The sequence below is a fragment of the Amphiprion ocellaris genome, chromosome 18 (genome assembly GCF_022539595.1).
Source record: "Amphiprion ocellaris isolate individual 3 ecotype Okinawa chromosome 18, ASM2253959v1, whole genome shotgun sequence".
Classification (NCBI taxonomy): Eukaryota; Metazoa; Chordata; class Actinopteri; family Pomacentridae; genus Amphiprion; species Amphiprion ocellaris.
Window position 1 is genome coordinate 5,893,547 of NC_072783.1, and position 23,659 is coordinate 5,917,205.

A 23,659-nucleotide genomic window follows, 5' to 3' on the forward strand; every position below is an offset into this window, starting at 1 on the left:
TAGTCTGGTGTGGTGAAGAACTGAAAATAACCAGAACAAATCACCATGGACTAAATTTAGAGGAGGAATATCGGTCACTGAGAATAAGAAGCCCGACGCTTTCAGGTGAGTTTCATAGAAAAATCATTTCAAATTATTTTATTTGCCAGAGCTGCAACAATTATTCAAATAATCAATTAGTTGTCAGCTGTTAAATTAAATGTCAATTATGGTTGAATCACTCAATTCTGTTGAGTGATTCATCAGTTTCAGGTGATTTCTAAGGAAAATTTCCTGGTTTTATTCCTTCTGTTCTGCACTAACTGACTGGTTGTCAACTTGCAAATTAATCTGCAACCATTTCAGCAATCAATTGTTTGGTTTGAGCAGTATTTTTAAGGAAAAAACATCTAAATTCTCTGATTCCAGTCTCATAAATGTGGATATTTTCAGATTTTTTTCTATCCTCTATCAGAGTAAACTGAATATCTTTAGATTGTGGACAAAACAAGACATTTGAGGAAGTCAATTTGAGCTTTGGCAAACACTGATTGACTTTTTAAAAAATTTTTTTTTTTTTTTTTTTTTAAAAACAATTTTAGACTCAACAACTAAGCAAGTAATTGGGAAAATAATCAACAATGAAAAGCATCATTAGCTGCAGCCCTATTATTCACATGCTACATTAAAACTTAAGGTTAAGACTCCCTAACATTACACATGACATAAATTAGCCTGGCTAAATTAAATATTAAAGTGTGGAGTCTACATTAAAATATATATAATATTAATTTGCCTGACTCATTCATATATTAAGGTCAAGACCCTAATTATTTTATACATTGTAGAATAATACTGAAGACATCAGAACTATAAAAGTATACACATGGAACTATGTTGTAAACAAAAAAGTGTTAATCTTCAGTAATTATCTAGAATGTAGAAAATAAAACAAATAAATAAAAACCATTGAATGAGAACGTGTGTCCAAACTTCTGACTGGTCATGTAAAATATAGAAACTCTTTGATAAATTTAAATATTAAGGTTAATACAAGGACATACATGGGTACAGATTGTACTTTACCGTTATCACTCTGATAACTGAGAAAAAGTGTAAAAAATCTGTTTTAAAAAAAAAGTACTTTAAGTACCTTAAAAGTACTAATTCCTAATCTTTGTCGCTCACATTCACATTAATACGGCATCATTTCTGCATCTAATTCCATTTTGGTTACTTTAAAGATTTAAAATAACACCTGCACAGGTACAGGTGGGCTATTTGGTGTGTATTTAGCATTTTAAACTAGTAATTTTATATTATATATTCATTTTTGAGGGAAAATTTGCCCTTCTACCAAGTTAAACTGTGCAAAAATGGACAAAAATTGAAAATTATTTTCTTCTTGGTGAGATAATGTCATTTTTTGATCTTCATTCTGTCCACAACTACAGTAATTTGGTTGTTGATTAGGAATATCTTTATCACTGAAGTGTCTTGGCAGGATGTATGCAAAAAAAACTAATTCAGGTTTATGTTCCTTTATAGAAAATAAAGCTCAGAAGCAGGAGTATGACACCAACAGTCAGTAAAAGTGACTTATAAATATAAAGCTATATTCAGCTCAGCCACACGATGGAGCCAAAAGAAATTTAACTAAAACACTGAAAGACCGAAATATGTTCATCCTCAAAACAGACACTGCAGCTTTTTAACAGTAAATGCAGCTTTTTAACAGACATTCCCAGGCAGACTAACACCACGTAGAGGCATATTAGCTGCTTTTACCCAGTTTAACTAGTAGTAAACCTCCCAGAACCGGTAATATAAAATAGTTTCTAGATTATTAACTTAAGAAATAAGAAGGTTAAAGACGTTTATCACAGTTTGCAAGCTAACAGTTAGCAATAATAGGGCCTAATAAGCTAGAATTAGCAGAACACAAACTACCCACTAAAATGCTCCAAAAATGATCAAATTATCCTAAATAATGATGTAAAAACACGTATTAATGGGAGCATATGACTTACAGTTGGATGGGCGGACGCTGATATGATAAATGAAGGTAACAGCACCAGTTCTGGAACATTCATTTAGCTAAAGTTTAGCAGAAAGTTTGATTTAACGTCTTCCATCAGGTGGAGCATACCATTCTGAAGACGACTGGGGGGAGGGAGGGGCAGCAGACAGATGGAACACACCATTCTGAAGAGGGGGGAGGAAGAGTCCAAGTGAGGGTAACGTAAATAATAAGGAAGAAAGTCAATGTCATTAATAAAGCACGCTTTAGACAACATAAAAATAATTACAAATATCACAAAAAAAACCCAAAATATCACAATATTATACATATTAGCCTGACTGAATTAAATACTAAAGTTAAGATTATGGTATGAAATACAAACGTATCATCCTAATTTAAATATTAAGGCTGCCCCAGAATAATAAATAATTTAAAGATTTGACTGACTGAATAAAATATTGATCTTAAGACCTTACAATGATATTATTATAAATATAGTAATATATTTATATTACAATATGTCAAGTTACCTGAATGCTTTTAATATTATGATTGAGAACCTAAAATATTTTATGCAATATAAATTTATAAATTTACTATATACATATATACACACACACACACACACACACACATAAACACACACACAAATAATAATGATAATAATATAGTAATAATAATACAAATTAAGCTGTCTAATTTAATATTTAGGTTAAGACCCTGCAATATACATTATTGTACGGTCTTAACCTAAACATTTAAATTAGTCAGCTTAATTAAAATATACTATAGTGAATATTATACACAATAAAAATATACTTAAAATTTTATATACAGTATTTTTTTAATAGAGAGCGAAATAAAGAAACCAGTGTGCAGAAGAAATTCCAATTAATCAAGCTGGCTGAAAAATAAGGTGCATAAACTGCTGGTATTTACAATTAAAAAGACAATTTAAAGGTCTGAGAAGAGTTTAAAAACAGAAATGATAACTAAAGCAGCAAGCAGCGTTGAACGGGTCCTCGTATTGTAGCTGGTCAGCGAATCCAATCACGTACATCAGCTGATGCTGCGACTCAGAGTGTATTTAGGCCTGTGGATGTGAGGAAGGCTGGATTCTTGGCACACATGTTAAATTTCAGGCAGTGTAGAGGCTCAGCCAATGCTTGAAGCCCCTGAGGTGCTTCACCAGGATTTAAGCTGACGCGCTGACAAACTTAACCACCTTTGTTTCAAACTAGTAAAAAATAATGATCCAAAATAAGCATTTAGGTGTTTAATGTTACAGTGCTTTGTGTATTTGAAGGTTTATGCAAATGAGCACATACTTCAGCTAAACTAAAGAAAACGTGCAAAATAATTGTCAACATGTGAGCGACCAGCTGGGAAAGTTTCATTTTGATTGTTATCGTTTGTGTTGTTTGTTGTGTTGTTTAGTTCAGTTTAATATTACTTTAATTTTAAGGGTTTTGTGTGATTCTTTGAGCTCGGTTCTTGTCGGTGGGACTCTGGTCATTGTGCCTGTAGGAGGTGTGAGTGGATCTGGGGGGGATCGTGTGATACATCCAGCCGTTCCCCCCTTACAGTGAAGCTCCACTCGAAGGTTAACAGGATGCAGACATCATGTGAGGGGTCTTCGCACTTTTGGTGCTCGGACCCTAATAATGAGCTTATCAGAGCCACAGTTATTGGTTGAGTAGGGACAGGATTTTACTGTTAAATGACAGAAAACGTCATGATAACGCTTAGTAATTTACGTATTAGCTCTGTCACCGAGTTAATATAAAATCGGGGCGTTAAAAGGATCATTACATCGACCAGGAAAAGAGGGGGCACCCGGATTTGAACCGGGGACCTCTTGATCTGCAGTCAAATGCTCTACCACTGAGCTATACCCCCGATGCTCTTACAAGAGGGACTGTCATGTTTTTAAAGAGGAATATAATGAATTCACTTCTTATTCTGAATGTTTTATTTGTTCTTTACCGTCGACATAGAACGAATATTATCGTTTATTATTAGTTTTTTTTAACCATAACGACGCTTTCAACGATGTTTACAGTGAAAACAAGATGGCAGCTACAGCTGTATTTCATCCTGGTCACCGGCAGAGGGAGCCAGCTACAACGTATTTGTATTATTATAAACTACAAAAAACCCAAACCAGTTTTAACTTGGTGTTTTTATACTTATTGCTGTTTTTGCTTTTTAAAATGACAGTTTTGCGGTCATAAATATGCCTACAGAGCCCGTTATTTTAGGTTTTATTACTTTATGTTGTGTGTCGGTTCCTTTTAAGGTTAAACGGATTCTCCCTGATGCTGCCTTCAGGTGCTGCACAGAAAGCAGGAATTACTACACTTCTATCTATAAAATAGCAGCTGTCTTCACCGTGTAGTGGTGGTTTTATCTTCAGTTATGAATAATGTCAGATAAACACAAAATCTCGATTCTGGATGATTTTGTGTCTGATTTGGCTTCGATATTAGGACCAAAGTAAACAAAAAACAGAAATAAGAAGCTACTAAACTACACAATTACTATAATAACAGTAATAATAGACACTTTCACTATAGAGGACTTTTTTTTTTTTTACAAAGGTAGAAAGTGTTTAATAGACACAAAAATCATTTAAAAGGATTATAAAATTTATAAAAAATTTGCACAATTCTAAAAAAGAAAATAAAGTAAAAAAGAGGGTCATAAAACAGTGCCATTAATCAAACATTCATTAAATGTTCTTCATTATGTGTAATTTATTCTGCATGTAAAGAACATTTTAAACATTAGTATAAATCCAGGGATTTGTAGATTATTCATTAATTAAGAAGAATTCATTTATTACTGATTTGAAAGAGCCAAAAATGTACATTTTAAAGAAGTAAATTTAACAAACAAAATACACAAAAGCTTCTAAAAACTCTGAATAAGAAGTTGATCTAAGTGTGAATAAATATTTCTAAGAAACAAAAAGTGCTTAAAAGCTACACTAAATCTCTTTATAAATCATGATTATTGTTAAAGTAGGATTTTATATTTTTTGTGACGTTTTAATCAATAATATGTACATTATTGAGGTAAAATCACACCATAGATAACATTTTAGGTTCTAAACCTCAATATTTAAAGTTGTAGGTTCATTTTTAACGCTAATCATAGCATTTTGTTTGTTTGCTTGTTTTTTTGGAGGATGTTTTAGTAAACTGCTGTTGTTGTTTTTATTTTTTTTAAAAACAGTGATGTGACTTTTGAAATGTTTGTGTTTGAATTGTGTTTTTCTTTGCATAAATAAAGATGTTTGCCCCAGAAATTGGCACAAAACAGAAACAAACTGATGCATAAAAATTCACCAGAATGTTTAAAAAAAAAAAATCCCCTCATGTTCAAACAAAAACTACACTCATGATTTTGCAAAAATAAAGTAGAAATTAATAGAAATGTTACCAAAAAAAAAACCTAACAATGCCTCTTTTTAAAAATCCTTATATAATCTGGATGCATTTCCATGTCTGTGTGGTGACTTATTCCCACATAAACCAGGCTAAAGGTCCAGTTTCCGAGGTTCCCTGAATGCCCCACTGACTCCTCCTAACTTCAGAAGTTTTAGATTCCTGCAGAGAATCAGCAGAAAGGTTCTGTAGGTTTGTCTCTTCTCTTCTGGACTCTTTCTACTGAAGCAGGAGGTTTTATTTTTTATATTTATAGATTCTATTTTCTGCCTCTGAGGTGTTTGAAAATGAATCCTCCATGTGGAAGATGCAACAAACCAGTTTATCCAACAGAGAAGATCAACTGCCTCGATAAGGTGAGAAGAAAACTGAATAAAGTTCAAGATGAAGTCTGGGATGTTCTGTTTTCACTTCAGGGCAAAGATAGTTCATTTATTCAGCACATTTCGTGCATCAAATGCTTTGAATGGTGCAAAAAACATGAAGATTTGTGTTAAAATGATAGAAAAAAACAACAGAATTTAAAATAAATCCTGCTGGACGCTGTATATAATTTAAATCAAGGTTGTAAAATTTCACAGTAAATTATCATTTTAATGGCTAGAAAGTTGTAGAAATGCTTTAAAATATGATGAGACTGAGTCTTTATGCATTATGTCCACTTTGTGTTGCTTTAAAATAGATTTTAAAAACAGGTTTTAGTATAAATTTTGAAATACTGTTGTCAGAAATTTCCCTTTTAATTGCTTAAAAGTCATAAAAATGCTGCAAAATGTCTTTTTTTCTGCAACTGTTAGAAGAGATGTAGTTATGATGCTCCGTTTGTCATTTTATCCACAAAATATCACAGAGTTTTTGATAAATCATGAAGCAGATTGTTTAAATTCCCATGTTTCTTGCAAAATTGTGACAAGATATTAAGTTTTTAGTAGTTCAGAGTCATCAAAATGCTGTAAAATGCGCTCAGATTGGGTTATTTTCTGTTGCTGTTCTGGAAGAATTGTAGTTATGATGGTCCACTTTTTATTTTTTTCACAAAATATTGTAATTTTTGCAAAATTTATGCAAAGATATTTTCTCTGTGATGCCTCAAAGTAAGAAAAATGACAGACTGTAAGATAAAATTTGGAGTAAATTCTTTAAATTCAAATTATTGTTATAATTCTTCATAGGTTTTACATTTTTAGTTGCTTCAAAGTCATCAAAATGCTTTAAAATCTGCGCAGACAATATTTTTCTGCCTTTTTATGGGCTAAATGTAGTTAAAATGGTTCATATGTGATTTTATTCTTTTAAAAATATCACAACTTGCACAATTTATGCAACAATATCTTCTCTGTGATGCCTTAGAATGACAAAAAATACTGATTTGAAGTTACATTTTGAAGTGTATTGTTTAAATGCTAATTATTGTTGCAGCAGATTTCATTTTGAGTTGCTTGAAAGTTGTCAGTGATGTAAAATGTGCTCAGGTTGAGTCTTTTTCTGCTATTTTTTGGAAAAATGTAATTTATGATGGTTCACATTTGATTTTGTCTACAAAATATTTCATTTTTCATTCCATTTAGACACAAATTCAGAAGCTCAAAGAGAATAATGAGCAAGAAAACCAGTTTGGTCCCAAACCTCCACATAGACAAAGTGTTGCTCCTCATTATTTATCTGGTGTCAGCTGGTTTAGAAGACATGAGAACAACCAAATTCAGACCAAACATGATGATTTAAGGTTAACTTCATCAGCTGAAGGACACTTTTGAAGCAAACTCAGTAAGAAAATCTGTGTTTTTAATCTAAACCACCTGAGAAAATGTTTTTATGCTCACAGGAAACAGATAAATGTGCAGAAAAACAGCAAAATGTTGTTTATTTTATTGCATAATGGCAAAAGATGTTTCAGGAGATAAACTCAGTCTAATAAATGATTTTAACAAGTGTTTAAATTTAGAATATTTATTCATATGTCAGCGTTTTGCTCTTTAAGGATCTAAAATATGGAGAAATGTTGCTGAATTTTACACTAAATTACCTGAAACAGTTCAACTAAATGAGTTTTTTGTGTTTATCTCTTCATGTCTGACTGGTTTTTCTGTTGTTCTGTCCAGTTTTGGCACAAAGGTTGTTTCAGCTGTGAGGTTTGTAAAATGGCTCTGAGTATGAACAACTACAAAGGCTTCGACAAGAAACCCTACTGCAGCATGTGAGTGTTCTAATAACATAAATATAACATTACTGCAACATGTGAGTGTTCTCATAACATAAATATAACATTACTGCAGCATGTGAGTGTTCTCATAACATAAATATAACATTACTGCAACATGTGAGTGTTTTAATAACATAAATATAACATTACTGCAACATGTGAGTGTTCTCATAACATAAATATAACATTACTGCAGCATGTGAGTGTTCTAATAACATAAATATAACATTACTGCAACATGTGAGTGTTCTCATAACATAAATATAACATTACTGCAGCATGTGAGTGTTCTAATAACATAAATATAACATTACTGCAGCATGTGAGTGTTCTAATAACATAAATATAACATTACTGCAACACGTGAGTGTTTTAATAACATAAATATAACATTACCGCAACATGTGAGTGTTCTAATAACATAAATATAACATTACTGCAACATGTGACTGTTTTAATAACATAAATATAACATTACTGCAACATGTGAGTGTTTTAATAACATAAATATAACATTACTGCAGCATGTGAGTGTTTTAATAACATAAATATAACATTACTGCAACATGTGAGTGTTCTAATAACATAAATATAACATTACTGCAACATGTGAGTGTTTTAATAACATAAATATAACATTACTGCAACGTGTTTTAGTAATATAAATATAACATTACTACAACATGTGAGTGTTCTCATAACATAAATATAACATTACTGCAGCATGTGTTTTAATCAACATAAATATAACATTACTGCAGTATGTCAGTGTTTTAGTAATATAAATATAACATTACTGCAACATGTGAGTGTTTTATTACATAAATATAACATTACTGCAACATGTGAGTGTTCTAATAACATAAATATAACATTACTGCAACGTGTGAGTGTTCTAATAACATAAATATAACATTACTGCAACATGTGTTTTAGTAACATAAATATAACATTACTACAACTTGTGAGTGTTTTAGTAATATAACATTACTGCAGCATGTGAGTGTTTTAGTAACATAAATATAAATTTTTACGTCCATATTAGGTCTTTAATTTGTCATTTTCAGTCTAAGTCTGAGTTTGTGTCATTGTTTAACCAACAGAAGCATCAGAAGTCTTTATTTTTGTTCATTTTTGTTCATTTTTTCATAAATAAAAGCTTCAGATGTTGATTTCAGAAGCGTTTGAGACTCACAGCTGCAGTTTGTGGAAGTGAAGGAAAAGAAGAAGTGTGAACAGACAGAAGGAATCATGTGATATCAGTTCATCCTCAGATTAAAGTCTGTCTCTGTAATTACACAAAAATCCCAATAAATGTTTGCAAATTTGTGACTTAGGAGACATTTTCCTTCATTTATTTGTGGTAAATGATAAATTAATTGTTGATCTATGAATAGATGCAGATGCAGAGTTCCTCCTCTGCTAAATAAACCAATAAAGAAGTAATAAGGGAAGCACTGAGTGTGGAGCCTTTAAAATGGTCCGTCTGTAAAACAACTGTAAAAAAAAAAAAAAAAAAAGAGTTCTTAATGTAGATCATTTTTCTTTTATCTCATCAAATATCTGTAAAATAATGTAAAATAATGTTATTATTTGCTGGTTTAAATACAGTGAACTATACCACAACAACAACAACAACAACAATAATAATAATAATTTTACAGTTAAATGTGGTAAAATATTAGATTACTTTTAATTTATATAAATACAGATTTTTGATGTGGACATTAGTAACAATTTTGGTTTGTTTGTTTCAATTAATAATATTTATGACACATTATTTGTTTTCATTTTTGGTTTAAAATAAAAAATGAATATTAATATTTTACCAGGTAATTTTTTAAAAAAATAATTAGTGGAGTTTTATAGATTTTTCCAGTTTTATTAAGTTAACAGATAATAACTAGTGAAATCACAGAAATATATAATTACTTACATGCTGACTACTAAATAAATAAATAAATAACAAGCCAAAACAGTAAATAACATCTGCATCAAAAATCTGTATTTTTAAAAATAATAAATTGTTCTTGAATCTATGTCATGCAGTTTTTGTGTGTTTAATTAAAAAAACACAAATATTCTGCAATTATTTGTAAAAGAAATATGTAAATTTAGCATTTAGAAATTATAAATATTTTTAAAGTATTATTTTACAGATTTTCCCAATGAAATTGGAGAAAACATGCCGCAAAATCACAGAAAATTTGTATTATTTCATGTTAACTGCAAAAAATTTAACCAAAAATGTAAATAATATAAACATTTTAATAATCTATGTCTTTACAAAAGTAAATTTGTTCTTTTACAACATCTGACCACAAATTCACACCGTTTTTTCTATGTATTTAATCATTTTCAACCTTTTTTCTGTTCACTCTTGTCGCCAGATTTTAACAGTTTTTTACAGATTTTTGACAGAAACATGATGAATATTAGATCCACTGATCGATTGATGGAGCTCTGATAATCATCATGTGATTTCCTGTGTTTATTTCCAGGCATTACCCTAAAACCTCGTTCACCATCGTCACCGACACTCCAGAGAACCTCCGTCTGAAACAACAGACCATGCTGAACAGCCAGGTGAGCTCACAGCACACAGGTGACGCCTTCTACGCTTTACTTTAGTTTGGTTTTTAGTTTACTGTTGTTTTACAGATTTTCCCAGTTTTGTTCAATGATCCACATTAACTCACTAAATTTATATGTAAACTGTTAAAAAACAGAAAAAACTGTAATTACTGTCCACATCAGAAAATCTCAATTTTTTTTCATAAATGGCAATTTGTTCTTTTATGACATTTATAACTGTAATATTACATTATTTTTATTATTTACTTTCCCCCGTTTTGTTAAATTACAGATAATATCCAGAAAAATCACATAAAAATTATTAATTTAGATGTTGGAAATATTGTCCACATCAAAAATCTGTATTTCTATGATTCTATTTTTTTCTTTTATCTGTTTAACTGTAAAATTACACTATTTTTTACTATTTCTATTTGCGTTATTTAAAGGACAAGTTATGTATATTTTGAGACTGAATTTTGTTGTTTTTTATATTTTCCCTGTTTTGTTAAATTGCAGATAATATCTGGTAAAATTCTCATAAAAAGAAATATTAATTTACATGTTTGATGTATAAAAACAACAGCAGATCATGTCTACATCAGAAATCTGTATTTTCCCAAATAATAATCAGTTTTTTATACAAATCCACAGTTTTACTGTATTTAAATCAAATCCTCACTTTTTTTTCAAACCATTTTTGAGTGTTAAAATATTCCACTATTTTTAGATAATTTTTTTCTGGCATCTTGCTGTCAGATTTTCATTTTTCCCCCCAGATTAGTGTTTTTCCAGCGTGTTCAGAGCAGCAGATGAAGAAACATCTTCCTCCAGTTTGATCACCTGCTGATAAAAGTTTGAGGTTTAACTCTGACATTATGATTAAATGTGACGTTTCTAAATTAGAAATGCTTCTTCTAAATGATGATAAATCAGACCTCAGGCAGATAAATGAATGTTTTTAGGAGAACTTTCTCTTCTTTAGTGCTTCAGTTTCACTTTAACCTGATCAAAGGGATTAAATCCTCAGAGATTCCTTCACTTTAACTTTGCTTTGAGGATTGTTCTCTCGCTTTGGAGGCAGAAATGACGCAGTTTGACCTTTTAAGGCAGCTTTTCTGTCAGACTGACAGGCTTTAAATCTGCAGAGAAAGATTTAAACTGAAGACTGCATCACTTTAAACCTGCTCATGGAACGAGTTTATCAAGAAATTAGAACAAATAACTACAAATAGTCGCTTTTATGTCTGTTTGTGTTGGCATTAAATAGAAAATGATAGAGCTTTACGGTGGAACCCTGCATGTAGAAACCATCCGTTCACCTTTTCTGGTCTCACAAAGACACTTCAGGTGGAACCAAAGATCTCAGATTTGGACTCATCAGACCAAAGCCCAGAATTCCACTGGTCTAATGTCTATTCCTGGTGTTTCTGGGCCCAAACAAATCTCTTCTGCTTGTTGCTTTTCCTTAGCAGCGGTTTCTTAGCAGCTATTTGACCATAAAGGCCTGATTGGTTCAGTCTCCTCTGAACAGTTGATGTAGAGATGTGTCTGCTACTAGAACTCTGAGGCATTTATCTGGGCTCTAATCTGAGCTGCTGTTAACTGGACATTTCTGAGGCTGGAGACTCAGATGAACTTCTCCTCAGCAGCAGAGGAGACTCTTAGTCTTCCTTTCCTGGGACGGTCCTCATGAGAGCAAGTCTGGTCGTAGCGCTGGATGGTTTCTGCTACTGCACTTGGAGATTCATTCAAAGTCCTTGTAGGTTTGTGGGCAGTTCCTAGATGGTTCTTGGTAGGTTCCTGGGTAATTCCTAGATGGTTCCTCGTAGGTTCCTGGGTAGTTCCTAGATGGTTCCTCGTAGGTTCCTGGGTAGTTCCTACATGGTTCCTGGTAGGGTCCTGGGTAGTTCCTATATGGTTCCTGGTAGGTTCCTGGGTAGTTCCTGGTAGGTTCCTGGGTAGTTCCTAGATGGTTCCTGGTAGGTTCCTGGGTAGTTCCTAGATGGTTCCTGGTAGGTTCCTGGGTAGTTCCTATATGGTTCCTGGTAGGTTCCTGGGTAGTTCCTATATGGTTCCTGGTAGGTTCCTGGGTATTTCCTAGATGGTTCCTGGTAGATTTCTGGGTAGTTCCTAGCTGGTTCCTCGTAGGTTTCTGGGTAGTTCCTAGATGGTTCCTGGTAGGCTCCTGGGTAGTTCCTACATGGTTCCTGAGTAGTTCTTACATGGTTCCTGGGTAGTTCCTCATAGGTTTATGGGTAGTTCCTAGATGGTTCCTGAGTAGTTCTTACATGGTTCCTGGGTAGTTCCTAGATGGTTCCTCGTAGGTTCCTGGGTAGTTCCTAGATGGTTCCTGAGTAATTCTTACATGGTTCCTGGGTAGTTCCTAGATGGTTCTTCATAGGATCCTGTGTAGTTCCTAGATGGTTCCTCATGGGTTCCTGGATAGCTCTTAAATGGTTCTTTGTAGGTTCCTTGGTTGTTCCTTGATGGTTCTTTGTAGATTCCTGGGCAGTTCCTCCATGGCTCCTTGAGGATTCATTCAAAGTTCTTGAAATTTTCTGGACTGACTGATCTTCAGTTCTTAAAGTACTGATGGACTGTCGTTTCTCTCTACTTAGCTGATTGGTTCTTGACATAATATGGATTCTAACAGTTGTCAAACAGGGCTGTCAGCTGTGGACCAACCTGACTTCTGCACAACACAATTGATGGTCCCAACCCCATTAAGAAGGCAAGAAATTCCACTAATTAACCTTGACAAGGAACACCTGTGAAGTAAAAACCATTTCAGGAAACTACCTCGTGAAGCTCATCCAGAGAATGCCAAGAGTGTGCAAAGCAGTAATTAAAGCAAAGAATCTAAAATATAAAACATGTTTTGACTTGTTTCACACTTTTTACTTCATACATAATTCCACGTGTTCATTCATAGTTCTGATGCCTTCAGTGAGAATCTACAATGGAAACAGTCATGAAAATAAAGAAGAACCAGTAAATGGGAGCTTTAGTCCAAACTAAAAACTACTAGTGTAAGTCGTACCACAAAAACAAAAATATGTCTAAGTAATCTGATCCAAGCAGAACAGATTCTGAATCAATGACATGATGAGAAATAACAGTAAATTATTCAGGGTTTTATCTTTAATAGTTCCTCAGATATTGTTAGTCAAACAGCCTCAAATGACAAAGTACAAAACGTGCACTGAAAGTGGGTCAACGGGGGATTTTAAAGAAGAATTTTTATCTTTAATTGTCTTAAATTTGTACAGATACCATTTTAAATATCCATAGTTTATTCTAAATAATCTTTCAGGCCAATGAGAGATGGTCGAGGAGAAAAACACATTATTTCTCCAAATCAGAGTTTGATGTAAGCTGGGAGAAGAGTTTGATTGAAAATGATTCATTTAAAGTCTTTAAAGTCACACGTTTGTCAAAAAAAGGAAAAAACTACAAAGTGAGAAAAAATCTGCTGAAAGTGTGTCGACGGGTGAATTTAAATAAGAATTAACTAAGTATCTGAGCTAAAGCTAAAAGCTAAAACTTGACATTGTAAGTATCCAGAGTTGATAATAAAGAGGTTTCCAGCGAGTCAGAGATGTCTGAGCAGAAGGTTTCTGATGGTTTGAGTGTTTGTGTGTCAACGTTTACTGAGAAAACAAACCACAAGTTCAAAATGAGCTCCAGTGTTCGGTGGGAAGGACAGAAGAGAAGCCACAAACCTCAAACAGCAACACGAATTAAAGAATAAAAAGAATTTAACGGACTCAAAGACGTAGAAGCTGAGGAACATGACTTTATGTAACTTTCACTCTGCTGCTGATTTATTGTCTCTGATGGAACTGTGACACCAACCGGCTCCATTTTTGGTGAAAAGCGTTTTAAAAGCGTTGATTGTGAAGATAAGACGGTGATGAGATCTGCTCTGAGTCCAGCTTCTCCTCCTCTCTGCTCTTCATCGTTTATAACCATAAAAGTCTCTGCAGCCGGCCAAGGCTCTGACCGAGGAAACATGTTCCTCATAGCAGCGCCGTGACTCACGCTGTGTCCATGTGGTCACGTTTACCGTCAGATAAACATGTTGGCTTTTGTTTAACTCTCAGGGAAAGTGACAAATTAGAGCATCGGACCTTGTAATTGGAGCTGAGGTCACTTTAACGAGAGGCGCCTTCCTGAAACTTTTGATCGGATTTAGAATAAAGGACAGATCTGCTGCTCTGAGAAGAATGAGAGCAAAGGTTCCCCTCAAAGAGCATCAAAACCTCCAAAACCACCAAACCTAAGCCTCCTGTAATCGTCTCTGCAGCTCTAGCCGCTCATTGTTCGACTTATTTCCTGTTCCCTGACCTCGTTTAAAACCTCTAGCTGTGTCTGTTTGCGTGAGCTTCTGTAAAATCTGCTTTTTTTTATCTGTTAAAACATTCCTGAGTGGTTTTAATTCGGTGCTGCTTTCAGGCTACGTTGGATTTATCATTACTGTGGTGGAAATTGCAGAAAAGGAGCTCTTATTTTGAAATATAGAATCTCTCAGATTTTATTTTATATGTGAATATCCAATACATGTTATTGTTTTCTACTGACCGTTGACTTCGTATCTTGTATGAAATAAACAATTGTCTCCACGATATATTTTATGCCAAATAATTATCTTTCTGTGTTTTTTTGTTTTATTTTCTTCACCAGATACACTTCATTGTGTTTCCACCACAGTTCTTACTTTCCAAATGCTACGGTGTTTCTGTTGTGTTTGTCCAAAAAATCTACCAAAATATCTCCAACTTATCCAGATTTTACAAAAAGTTTCCCACAGTGACAAAAAACGGCCAAAAAAAGCCTCCAACTTTTTTGAAATTTAACAAAAAAAAAAGTCAAAATTGAATCAAACATGGTTGAAATGGCTTGAAATTAGACTTATATTATATACAACAGAACAGAATGGAATAGAATAGATTTAATAATTAACCGAGGGAAAATTTGGTTGCTACAACAGAAAGAGTTCAGTTCCCACCAACACAAATACAGATATATGAGAAAAAATGTGCAGTAAATAAAAATAAAGAATTAGAAAAATATAGAATTCTAAATGTCCGATGTAAAGAATGGACAAATGTCAAAGCAAAAAAAATCACTGAAATTACGGAATTTATCAGAGCCAGAAACCATATAAATATAAAAAAATTCACCAGATTTTCCACTTTCTGATGGTCCTTGAACTAGTCATGAAATATTTTTTCTACCTGTTTTGTTTTTAAAAATTTCCAAAAGAAATAAACTATTCGTACCAGATTCTGCAAAAAGAAAGAAATAAACAAACAATATAAACTCAGAAACACTACGACCAACAGTCACGACAAACAATAAATTAAAAAATCAGACTTGTCGGCTGAACTGCAGGCAGTGTGTACATAAACCTTAGAGTAGAAAACTATGGCGACAAACCAACAAAAAACTAAACATGCATCATTTATCAGACACAGAAGCTATAAAATAGAAAATATTTTTATATTCTTGACCTAATCATATGTGACGTGTGGTTCCATCCAGAAACAACCAAAAATGAGCTTAGAATCAGAATATTTTGTCAAACTCACCAAAATAAACAAGATTCTGTAAAAGAAAACTGAAAATTCTGCCTGTGAAGCCACTAAAGACTCAGCTGAAATCAACGTTCTACTGACAAAAATTCAGAAAGTTTTGACTGAACTACAGGCAGTGTTTCCACAGAGAGACGGAGAGGAAAATAGAATCTACTGGATGAATGAAATGAGTGAGGAAACAGACCCTGAATGCAGCACAATTTAATAACTCTTATCTCTGGTCATTCCCATGTTTTTAGCTGATCTCGAAGATTAAACCCTGCATGGATTCAAACCAAGCAGATCTAATTAAATAGTTTCACTTTCATTCTTTCATTTAACAGTTAGTCTTTACAGGAATATTGATGGATAATGAGCTTTTATTTGGTTTCTCACTAAGAGATAAGTTGTTTGATACTACTTTTGTGTCTGTTAGTTCTCTAAAACTTGAGTTTAAGCACCTCTTAAAACTGCACCTTGATGTTTTTGCACTTGATTGTCAATCAGTGTTTGATTTATTGGGTTTTAAACACGTTGCTCAGTGGATTTTCAGTACGTTTTGACAGACCCAGGCGAACTCTTTGGCAGCTTCCATCTGAAAAATCCTTGAAACCCCTCAGTAACATCTCCAGAGCTGTGAGGCCAGAAGGATGAACCTCTGCTCTGAGGATAAGAGGCACTTGGGAGAAATTTGAAACACAATAAGTCCTGTTGTCCCCATCAGCAGGCCGAAATTAGATTTGGAAAAACTCCTGATACTGATGTAGTTGAACCCGATTAAAAAAAAAACAAAAAAAACGCAAATCTATCAAATTTGGTTCAGCAGACATGAAGAACAACAATCCAGCATCTGTTTTAATCCCAGTAGCACCTGGAAACCTCTTCAGAGTTTGAAATATGATCGGTTTAATACCAGATACAACAGACTGAAGATAGAGAAACAAGGATGGTGTCAATCTTCTCTTCAAAATAGAAGCAAGGAAGCAAATGAGCCTAAAATTCATACTGTTGTTCTAACGTAGCATTGATGTTTGCAGGCGCTCTACAAGGAGGACTTTGAGAAGAACAAGGGGAAAGGTTTCAGCGTTGTGACCGACACTCCGGAGATGCAGAGACTGAAGAAGACGCAAGACCAGATCAGCAATGTAAGTCCAACTCCTTTACTACGTCCTATCAGGTGATCGAAAAGTTGTGGGACTGCTGAGAATGCATGAAGCTACTCACGGTCAACACGTGGAAGCAGCAGCTGTCACGAATCAGGAGGTCCATGATCCAAACTTCATGTTGAGGATCATCACTGGTGACCAGAGGAGGGTTCTGCAGCTTCCATCAGGAGAAGAAACAAGTTTTCACAGTGGAAGAGTTTCTGAGGACGGACACAGTGCATCAGTTCAGGTGATTCTGGTTGTCTTCTTTGACATGGTTGAATTCGTCCCAAAGGGTTGGACTGTCAACACAGTTCTACTGTAACATCTGAGGTATCTGATGATAGAACCGCTTCCCAGCATTAAATGTTTGATGGGTATAGGACTTGGTAGTACCATGGTAGATAGTGTTGGTGTTCTACAACAACAAAGCAACCCACATTGGTTGAACCTGATTGGATGAACCCCTTACCCGTGGGCTGTCTTTTCCTGGACAACAACAACATGACAGCTTGTCTGGAAACTTTCTCTTATATTTCAAGAACCAAAGTGTCTCTCTGAACACTTTGGAGTTGAGAAATAAGTTGTGCCGCTGCTCATTTGGTCTTTATTTTATATCAACAACAATCAGTTTAAGAGTTTCCAGAGGTGGTGAGTCACGTGGACACCCCTGATTTGCATTAAGTAGCCTAAATCTCAGCTACTGTGCTGTGAAAAATGGTGGAAAATTAGTTTTAGGTTTTGGGGGGCAATTACTTTTTCACAGGGGTGATACAGGTTTTCAATAAATCTTAATAAATCATCGTTTAAGAACTAAATTTTGTGTTTTGTGGGTTATCTATGTCTAATATTCAATATATAAAATCATTAGTTTGATGATCTAGAACTTTTTAAGTGTGAGAAGATTTCTGTATGGGGGGACAGATAATACTTTTTCATGGCACTGTTAAAGGATGCACCGTCTCTGGAAACTCTACGTACTGCTACCAGAATGCCTTACAATCACGGATTCTGTGGACGTGTAGTAAGACATGCAAGTGGACATGCATGTGTTCAGCAAAATAACCTGAACTGTGGTGCAACGATGTGTTCAAGCTCCAGCTACACTCAGTACCAGGTGACTATACTCTGCTTTATTGACAACACCACCCAACCTACGCGCCAGATTTAACTTCCTGCAACTTCTTCCTCTTCTCCAGAACGAAACTCAAGTTGGATTGCTGCTGTTTTGACACAGTTAAAGAGATGTCACGCATTCCAGATGCTGCTTATTTCATCACTTCCCAGTCATTGTTTATGTAAGCAGCCTTACAATGGACACTGGAAGCACCATGCTGCATTTGAATAAACAAGGCGTCGTATTAACCACTCCTCATCTGGACAAAGTTAAGGTTTGGGCTAATTTATGCTAACCAGGAGCGTCCAGCGTGACATTAGTCAGTAACTGCGTGACATATCTTTCGCCACCTGTGCTCAGCGCAAGGTCATTGTGTTTGTGGGTACATCTACATTAAATGGACACATCCTATGTTGCTGTGATTTCTGCCACCAATTTTTTCAAGATTTCTCCCGTTGGAAATCATACAACGACTGAGCAGCCTTGGAGGCTCTGAATGCTTTTCTTGTTAGCATAGTAGTAGAAGAACGGAGATTGTTTTGGTTTCCTGTTATGGAGAAACAAAGGTAGGAAGCAGCTGAACTTGTTACGTCTAAAAACACCCCCGTGGACAGGTATCATTACGAGTGTTGCAGGAGCACTGGGAGCAGAGCATCGCTGCACAAACCTGATCACACCTTATTCCTTTTATTTATCACACTCATAACTTTCAGAATCTCCTCAGAGAAGAAAAACTCCTCTGTTATCCGAGTTCACAGAGAAACGTCTGGTATGTATCCGACTGTAACAACAGTCCAGATCCGAGCCGAGAGAACAGAGCGATCCAGGCAGCAGCCAACGATGTCAGAGTCCTGCAGAGACACTCAGGAACATTTCAGACATTTCTGTTGGTCCGCCGAGGAGCAGCTGCTATATATGGTCAAAGTCTCTCAGCTGTGGACGCAAACCCAACACACACATTACACACACGCACACTACACAGTGAAACACACACACCCCTCCTCCTTAACTCCCATGAGACGCCGTAGTTGCAGAAAGGAATGATGGGTGATCAGCTGCATGTCAAAGGGGAAAACTCTTATTTTTCCATTTTCTCTTCCTTCTTTTTATATTCGTAGATTTGCTTGTTTTTTATTCCTTCAGTCTTTTTCCCATGAAGTCTGCTGAGGTTTGCTGAGGACACCACGTTCATCTGCAGAGATTCTGTTTCTGTCCATTAAAACCATACTGTTAGGTTTACACTGGCATGTGGAACGATACCAGTAAACTCACATCTGTTCTCTAGACTCATTCAACAGCTACTAGGTGTATTTATCACTGATTACTGATCACTGATTCTGCTATAAATCACTAGTAGAAAACCAGTTAAGCTGTGAGACACTACAAGCAAAATCAATGTGTTCCTGCATTGATCAAATTTAGGATTTTTGCATATTTTGCCTCCGTAACACGTCTTTTTTCAGACTAATGGAGAGAAAACACCCAAGATTCACACCGTAACTTTTTATTTTACTTCTCGTTATCTAGTTGCATCTGCAGATTTCATTTATAATGCATAACTTTACAATCTTTGTTAGTTTTTTCCTCATACTTTGAGCCATAAATCTAATTTTTACGTGCACTAAACTATCCAGTTTTATCCCTTTCTATATCCTGAAGGTTTTCTCTGAGGGGTTTCTTTATATCTCATTCAAACTGATTTCTACAACATTTTAATCTGAAAACATGCAGAAAATAGTCTTTTTTTTCTGGTTGCTGACAGTATGTTGTGATTTATGGAGCGATAAAAACTGATCTCCAAAGAATTCTGAAACTGGATTTATCCAACATTCCGATTTCTGTTCTGGAAATTGATGCAAATTGTGGTATTTTTTAGATGTATAACAACTCCTTTACATATTCAAACATAGCATTTCAGGAATTTTTTAATTTTAAAAATTCATTGTGTTTTTGTAAATAAAGAAATGGGGAAGTTTCATGATGTCTGTTAGTTAAAAATGTTTTTATTCTTCTCAGAGTTTCCCCTTAAGAAAAAAATAATCAGTGAGTGACATAAAAAGACCCCCTCCCAAAAAAATACATAAAATAAATATTCTAATCACTGATGGTTGACTTTTTTTTTACATAAATGTTCTGAAGGGGTCGTTTTTATCCCCCTGAGCATTTAGAAGAAACATTACATGCATTCTAATCTGCACTTATTGGTGCACATGGATTCACAAATATAGAACTAAAAGCTGTAAATGCTTGGACCTAAACCTTTGATAAAGTCACTATTTGATCAGTAAAGATCAGAAAGTTGTGGGAGACTAAATAAATCACAATCTGTTTTAAGTATGAGGAATTTGGTTCAGTGTTTTGGTGCAAAACACTGAGATGGAGTAAAAAGGAGGATAAAAGTTTAAAAAGCAGCTGTTGCATGTCAAATAAACAGGAAGTGTTTTAAGAAGAATCTAAAGTGTTAGAAGTCACATAAAAAGCGAGTGCAGCAAATAAAAAGTATTATAAAAGTCATAGGAATGTGAAAATTGTTACCTAAGAATTTGCAAGATTACAGATTATACACCGTAAAAAAACTAAAATGTGCAAAGCATCATAATAATATTCCAATTTGAAGAGCTGTGCATTAACATAATGCAATATTTAATTGTTAAAGACACAAGAAAACCATTTTGATTTTTATTGCTAGTTTCAATCTTTTGTTCGAGGTTTTTTTCTTTATAAAATATGTAAAAGTCGGTTCCTGCTGCAGCTGTTGTCTTTAGTCTGTTCAGAATTATTCTCATCGACTCTCAGCTTGTCCTAAAATGGAAAACAGCTTCATCCAGAGGACATGTTGAGGATGAACAGAAGGATGTGAGAGTTCACTGCCCTCCTGTGGAGTTAACGTGTGTGTGTGTGTGTGTGTGTGTGTGTGTGTGCAGATAAAATACCATGAAGAGTTTGAGAAGAGTAAGATCCGCAGCGACGCACCTCCACCTGAAAACAGACAAGGTGAGTTATTACATCACACACTCACCTGGTTCACTGCAAGCCTGGATTTAACTCTGTGTGTGTGTGTGTGTGTGTGTGTGTGTGTGTGTGTGTGTGTGTGTGTGTGTGTGTGTGTGTGTGTGTGTGCAGACTATGAGGACCAACCGTCCAACCCTGGAAGATTCAGTCAACCTGCAGTCCAGATGCGTCCTGCTGCTGTAGCTCCGCCTGGTGGAGGGGTGAGGATACTACATGACTAAACATTACACCCAGAGGTGGAAGAAGTATTCAAGTAAAAGTACCAAAAATACAACTTAGTTAAAGATCATAGCAGCAAAATGTAGTAAAACTACTGCAGTTTGTTCTACTTTATGTCCAGGTTTATACACAGTGAAAGCAGATGAAGACGAGAAGCCTTCATTCATCAACATGGAGAAATCTGCACTGTTACAACAGTAAAGTGCAAATATTTAAGGAATATCAGCAGAAAGATAAATAAATAAACCAAATATATACATAAGTACCAGTTCTGATTGTCCACTTAGGTAAATCTGAGGGCTTCAAACTTGATTAATGGGAGAGGAGAGCAGAAAAAACTAACTTCTGATGCACAAATCTTCACTTTAATCTTTGATTTTTGCTGAGATGTTGGACTATTTTAACATTTAAAAACCATGAGAAGTATTATGATGTATAATTAATATATTTGTTGGAAAGTCCAGCAGTGATGCCTTATTATTAGACAAAGATTAAACTTTATGGATGCCATTTGAGGGGAAATTTACAAAGTGGTGCAGAAATGAATGCATCAATATTTATAACCCAATAACAGAATTTATTCTGAAATAGAGTGTACTGCATTATGAGTAGTTTTACTTTGTTGTAAATGTATTTTAATACTAATACTGTATCCTCAGATGAGTCTTCTAATACCATTTATGTTTACTCTGTGTCTTTCTGTCCACAGCAGGGAAATTCAATGCAAATGAATCCGTTTCCTCTCTGAATGCTCTTTATTTTATGTTGGAGATGGAGATTTTGGCAGAACAGAACTTCCTCCTCAGTGTTTACAACAACATAATTGAACACTATGGAGATCTACAGCTTATTTATTATTGTGTCATTTCTTAGCTATTCAAACTGGTTTTCTTTAAACTTTAGATTTTGGACTGATAGCAGTTAATAACGTCAAACATGGCAGCAGGTTAAAGAGTCAGAGATAAAATCTTGGTTTTCTGTCGGGTTAGTTTCACAGAAACTCTGGTTAAACTGCTGTCAGTTAGTCTGACTGATGGTTAGTCTCCTGACAGTTAGCCTGAAAGACAGTTAGCCTGACAAATAGCATGAAAGCTAGCATGAGAGACACTTAGCCTGACGGTTAGCTTAGCAACCATTTATTTAGGCTCATACTTAGCTTGACAATTAGCGTGAAAGTTAGCTGGACAGTTTGTCTGACAGACAGTTAGTTTGACTCAGAGTTTGCCTGACTGTCAGTCTGATGGTTAGCCTGAATGACAGTTAGCCCAACATGTAGTCTTTGGACAGTTAGCCTGACGTTTAGTCTGACAATTAGCCCAACATTTAGTTTGACAGTTACCCTTACTGGCAGTGGGTCTGACAGTTAGCCCAACAGTTAGTACAAAGTTAGCCTAACAGTAGCTCGACAGACATTTCGTCAGACAGTTACCCTGACAGCTAACCTGACTAACATTTAGTCCAACAGTTACCCTGAAAAATAGCATGAAAGTTACCCCGAGAGACACTTAGCCCGACTGACAGTTGGCATGGAGTTACTTTGACAGACAGCCTTACAGTTAGTGTGAAACTTAGCTTGACAGTAGCCAGACAGACATTTAGCCTTACCGTTAGCATGACGGACATTAACTGGACTGTTAGCTTGACTGATAGCCTGGCTGATTCCCAGCAGTGAGCGACTTCCTCTGTTTATCCATGTCCTCCAGAAGCGCTACCAGGCCCTGTACAGCTACATGGCAGCAGAAGCAGATGAAGTTTCTCTGCAGGAAGGTGACCTGATCCTGGACGTGGAGCCCATCGATGAAGGCTGGGTGTTTGGATGCAACCAGAGAACGGGACAGCGAGGGATGCTGCCGGCTAACTACGTCCGACCGGTTTGAAGCCGCCATGAGGCGATAACTCCTGCAAATCAGGCTTCTATTGGAAATCAACTTTTACTAATGAAACATACCGTTTTAAAAGCCTGGTTATGCTTTGCTTCTTTTGTCAGAAATGTGATTTTTAAATATAATTCAAGAGGTAGTACTTATAGGTTAAAAAATGACTTCGGGGAAAACAATGATCCTAAAAACAGTGAAATGGAAGCAGACTGTGGAATAAACTCTAACAACACATTCTTTATATGTTCCGTAACTTGTCCTCAGTATCTTTTTGTAAATATCATTAAAACACCTGTTTGATATAAATCTGAGGCAGAAAATCTGATATTTTATGGTTAAAAAAATCACTGAATCTGATTCAAGTTAAAGTGAAATATTTAACTTTGTGTGTCAGATTTGTTTTTTTAAACAAATTTTGCTTCATTCTTGCTTTCGTTCTGCAGCTTTTTTTCTGGTGGAAATAAATCCCACAGATATGCAGC

At 35.0% G+C, this 23,659-nt stretch overlaps 2 protein-coding genes and 1 non-coding gene across 3 annotated transcripts in view; 1 reads left to right on the forward strand and 2 right to left on the reverse strand.

Annotated features, from left to right (window-relative positions):
* Window positions 1–2,067, reverse strand: part of tectb (tectorin beta) — a 55,721-nt gene extending 53,654 nt beyond the window's left edge. The window contains exon 1 of the mRNA XM_023262130.3: window positions 2,010–2,067. The gene's annotated coding sequence lies outside the window, so the exon portion shown is untranslated. The remainder of the gene's footprint in view (window positions 1–2,009) is intronic.
* Window positions 2,068–3,829: 1,762 nt separating this feature from the next.
* Window positions 3,830–3,901, reverse strand: trnac-gca (transfer RNA cysteine (anticodon GCA)). Its single transcript has one exon. It is a non-coding gene; the product is annotated as a tRNA-Cys (tRNA).
* A 1,704-nt stretch (window positions 3,902–5,605) lies between these two features.
* On the forward strand, window positions 5,606–23,657 carry LOC111587457 (LIM and SH3 domain protein 1-like). Its single transcript, XM_055004686.1, has 7 exons — window positions 5,606–5,807; window positions 7,554–7,648; window positions 10,156–10,240; window positions 16,845–16,952; window positions 20,994–21,063; window positions 21,193–21,281; window positions 23,004–23,657. Exons 1-7 carry the CDS (start codon window positions 5,739–5,741, stop codon window positions 23,175–23,177), a joined length of 690 nt encoding a protein of 229 aa, XP_054860661.1. The 5' UTR covers window positions 5,606–5,738; the 3' UTR covers window positions 23,178–23,657.
* Window positions 23,658–23,659: the final 2 nt, after the last annotated feature.